The sequence below is a fragment of the Rhyacophila brunnea genome, unplaced genomic scaffold (assembly GCF_057557595.1).
Source record: "Rhyacophila brunnea isolate RB1 unplaced genomic scaffold, BYU_Rbru_1.0 scaffold_19, whole genome shotgun sequence".
Lineage (NCBI taxonomy): Eukaryota > Metazoa > Arthropoda > Insecta > Trichoptera > Rhyacophilidae > Rhyacophila > Rhyacophila brunnea.
Window position 1 is genome coordinate 10,511,786 of NW_028232848.1, and position 4,100 is coordinate 10,515,885.

Consider the following 4,100-nt stretch of genomic DNA (forward strand, 5'->3'; position numbering starts at 1 on the left):
GGGAGGCGCCAAGATTAGATTGTGAGTAACGTAATGTTTGGAAACCACTGTCGTACATAGTACGCGGACGAAAATTATAGTACAAATACTACAATTATAGTATGCACAAATGCAACACTGCATCTTTATTATAATTAACTGCGCGTCCTCGTTGAACTATTGCATTCATCATAATTTAGCAAAAATTCTCGGTAGGTACATCAGCAGATATCGAACAAAGATCAATCATAATAATAGTTGGTACCTGACAATGGAAATGACGATAAAAGTGCACATGTGTGAAATCTTTTTCGTTTATATCTAATATTGTTTTTTCACTCCTTAATAATCGCTGTTCAGCTTCACTGGCAGTACCTACCTATATAAAAACTCCAGAAGAAGAATTTTCTTCAACATCTTTGAGAAGAACATGATGAAAATGCGGAATTTGACTGAATTTTTAATGTTTCTTACCTTGCAATTGGGATTCTGGTTTACGTCCAAAGGAGAGACGATGGTGAATGCCATCTTGGTATCATGGTCGAACTTCCACGGCCTTTCCATGGTCACCTTGATCGTATATGTCCAAACTCCCCCTCAAAAGAGCAGGGGAGACTGGGGGGTAGAGCGCACGTGAACGGGTAAACATGCTTGCCTTCCGGGATCACCAGCTCACTCTCTATCGAACATAATTTTGACGATGAATGATGGTTGCAGTTTTCACCCGGTAGTCAAAAGGCAGGATTGCTTCAAGCGACTCAGCCACCCATGTCCTGTCCAAAATACCAAAAAGCCAACACTCTTGAAAAAAACACATTAACTCAATAAATGCCGGGAGGTATTAGCATGATGGTACCTGGCAAGCCGCGACATTTTATGAAAAAGTAAAACCTAATAAACATATAATTTTTGAAAATATATTAAATGTACAATACTCTCTCAGTAATCCGCCACCATATAAGCCAGACAAGTGTCCAATTAGTGAATAGGGCAAATTATGGTGCATACACACAAAATAATATGGTAAAATTTAAAACATGTACATATTTCATAAAAATAGTTTTTATTGAGGAATTTGTACTAGCAACTACTATATTATGTAATGGTTTTCTTTATAATCAAAATCAAGTAAGTATTTATTAAATTATACATATTAAATAAGCTAAGTTTATTCCTACATGTCTTAAACCATGGGCGGCCAACCAATATTGTACATTTTAGCAATGTCAGTAAATGAAGCACCGCTATCTATCTTTCGTAAAATTTCCAATTTTTATTTTAAAGTTAAAGTGTCATGTTTACGCTTTCGAGAATACTCCATTTTGTTAACTTATATCTAAACAATAAAATCCGACCGTAGACTGATGCCGCCGGAATCGGATTACGTTTATGACACTAGCTAAGTGTCATGTACCTAATTGATGTTTTCGCCGACAATATTGAAAAAGTATCCACGCATATGGTTGAAATTTCATGCTTTGTGAAGTCACTGGGTACCTACCAGCGGTCATTACAATAAACAACTTCTTTTATAGTTTATGAATGCCATGCTTGTTACGGGGAAAAATTCTAATTGTGTATTTTTCTTTGAATTACGACTTTTTGTGTTATGTGACCGCTCATTTAAAAATACCTATTCTCTAATGCTTAAAACGAGCAAATTCAGTCGGTCCCATCTTCCTCATAATAAACATGTTCGACTGTATTAGAAACAGCGAATAGCGAGATAAAATGGTTACCAGACTTTTTGCCAATCAAGTAATATGATGTGCTCTCCTGTGCATCTCCAAGATAATTAACGGCAGTCGGGCTGTTCTGTCCATCGCCCTTCATCCCGTACCACGTTGTCTTTGCAAATCCCTTAAACTTTATAGTAATACCTGAAAACCACACACAAAGAAATTGGACTATAGTCAGGCCGTGACACGAAGCTACAAACTTCGATGCTTGTGCTACGAGGGGAGTTCCATAAGTTCGCGAAATGGGACAAAAAAAAGAATATATATATTTTATCATCGACTTTCGTTTGCTCTTTTGAATATTAGAAGCGATTTAATAAAACAATCAACTTGAAATTGCACAAGTATACCTAAAAAGGATTAGGTACCTAACAATAAAAAAATAATTTTAACCCCAATACTTGCTACTTTCATCACCATTCCGCGAACTTATGGAACTCCCCTCATATTACTCATAGTTAAAATGCAACCACATAATCTGTCTGCAGAAAAATGATAATTGTCGCATAATGAAATAAATTCATTTATTGTGAATATTTTAGTATCATATTGGATTCAATAATCGATAACTAGCCACGGCTATTGTAGTGTAGACGTTCGTATCCGGTAACTTGTACGTATGCAGTTCGCACTTCACCTTGAAATGTTGAATCGGAAATATATGGCCGAATATTAAAGACCGTCCACCCGCTTTGTGTCGAGTACTGACATAAAATTTATGTCTAAAAAAACACAGTTCTTGTCAGTTTACAGTAAGCCAGCAGCAAACAAATTTTGAAAATAGCCGATATACTGGATTATTATTTGTTAGGTTAGATTAGGTTTTCATTCTTGAATTTATGAATTTTGGCAAAATCAGCTATGAAAATTGAATTAATATTAATATTGAATATAATAAAATTGGAGACCGTATAGTATATGGCATGGCCCCTGCATCCCGAAGCGGTCCCCCAGGCTAGGAACGTTGGCGGGCCCCCCTACCTATCGCTAAGGTTAATACATTGAACGCTAAAGACGCACCTAGCGCGTAACGATTAGGTGTCCATTCGATATAATTATTATAATTAAATAGTAATTATCTAGTCAGCAGTCAATGTGACGGTGTGACAATGTGGCAGTGTGACGATCTACAGTTGCATATTCCAAATTGTTTTCGAGGTAAAATTACGGGTATTTGTAGCGATTTTTTTGTATTTTTAATACACCCACTTTTGTATTGCTATGCACAATTATGGACTTGTCAAATATCGATAATAATCAAAATTTGCATCGCACTACCACATATTATTATATAATGTTAGTACGCTTGAAGTGAAACAGCGCCACGGGCGACATTTTTTTACTATTAATGCAATTGTGTGTTGTGCGTATCTCACTTGGCTGGTCGATCTCCCACGCCGGGCCCCCAGGATAGAGGCCTGTCAGCCCCCCCCCCATGTGGGGGCCATGGTATACAGTCATCTCTTTCCGATAAGAAAACTCACAACAAACTGTGCCACGGTGAAATGTTTTACATACAATTTACATGTAACCATATACATTAACATAAAAAGATGATATTCCATATTGTCATTGATTCTGTAAGGGGTCGTCTATAAATGATTCTCCCAATCGTTTTCATTTCATTACAAGATCTCTTTCACCCCTGTCTAAATTAAGTTTGGTACAAGTCGGTTATGGGGAAGCCAGCGGCAAACACATTTTGAAAATAGCCGATATACTGGACTATTTGTTAGGTTAGGTTAGTTTATGTTTTCATTCTTGAATTCATGAATTTTGCCAAAATCGGCTATGAAAATTAACACGGTGCCCGCCTGGTTTCCCCATAACCGACTTGTACCTTAAGTTTTCACACCTACCAAAATATGTCCGCAAACATGTTTTCATCTCCCGCAGAGTCCTCACATAACACTGGTATTGTAAAAGAAAGTTTCAAAAAGGGATCACCATATCCGTCCCGATCTATTGCATGCCAAAGTATACGAAAAAAGATACGTATTTTAGAGTTTAGCAATGACCATCTATGTGCCGGGTCCTCTTCATTTCCTTTGACATGTTTCAACTTGCAAGAAACATTGTCAGTACAGTCTCATAGTAGTCGTTATTGTCAAAACATCACAGTTCTTACAATATTTTTTTAACGGTAAAAGTGTTTGTGCCAAAAAGCAGTGTTTTTTACTTAAAATATTTATAACACAAAACTAACAATCAATTTTTGTAATAAATAACTACAGGTGTGTTCAGTGTTGTACGTAACAAACAATTCAAGTGAACAATACAATTGTTTTCACAGTTACATAATAATTATATTATACTTAGTACAATAAAATTATTATAGAAAACTTATCCGCTAAAAATGTCAAAAAGGAGTGGATGTGGAGT

At 36.2% G+C, this 4,100-nt stretch overlaps 1 protein-coding gene across 1 annotated transcript; it reads right to left on the reverse strand.

Moving 5' to 3' along the window:
* Positions 1 to 453: 453 nt before the first annotated feature.
* Positions 454 to 3,459, reverse strand: LOC147072739 (arrestin domain-containing protein 17-like). Its single transcript, XM_085946166.1, has 3 exons — positions 3,095 to 3,459; positions 1,719 to 1,859; positions 454 to 658 (listed from the first exon to the last, which is right to left on the reverse strand). Exons 1-3 carry the CDS (start codon positions 3,177 to 3,179, stop codon positions 546 to 548), a joined length of 339 nt encoding a protein of 112 aa, XP_085802292.1. The 5' UTR covers positions 3,180 to 3,459; the 3' UTR covers positions 454 to 545.
* Between the last annotated feature and the right edge of the window lie 641 nt (positions 3,460 to 4,100).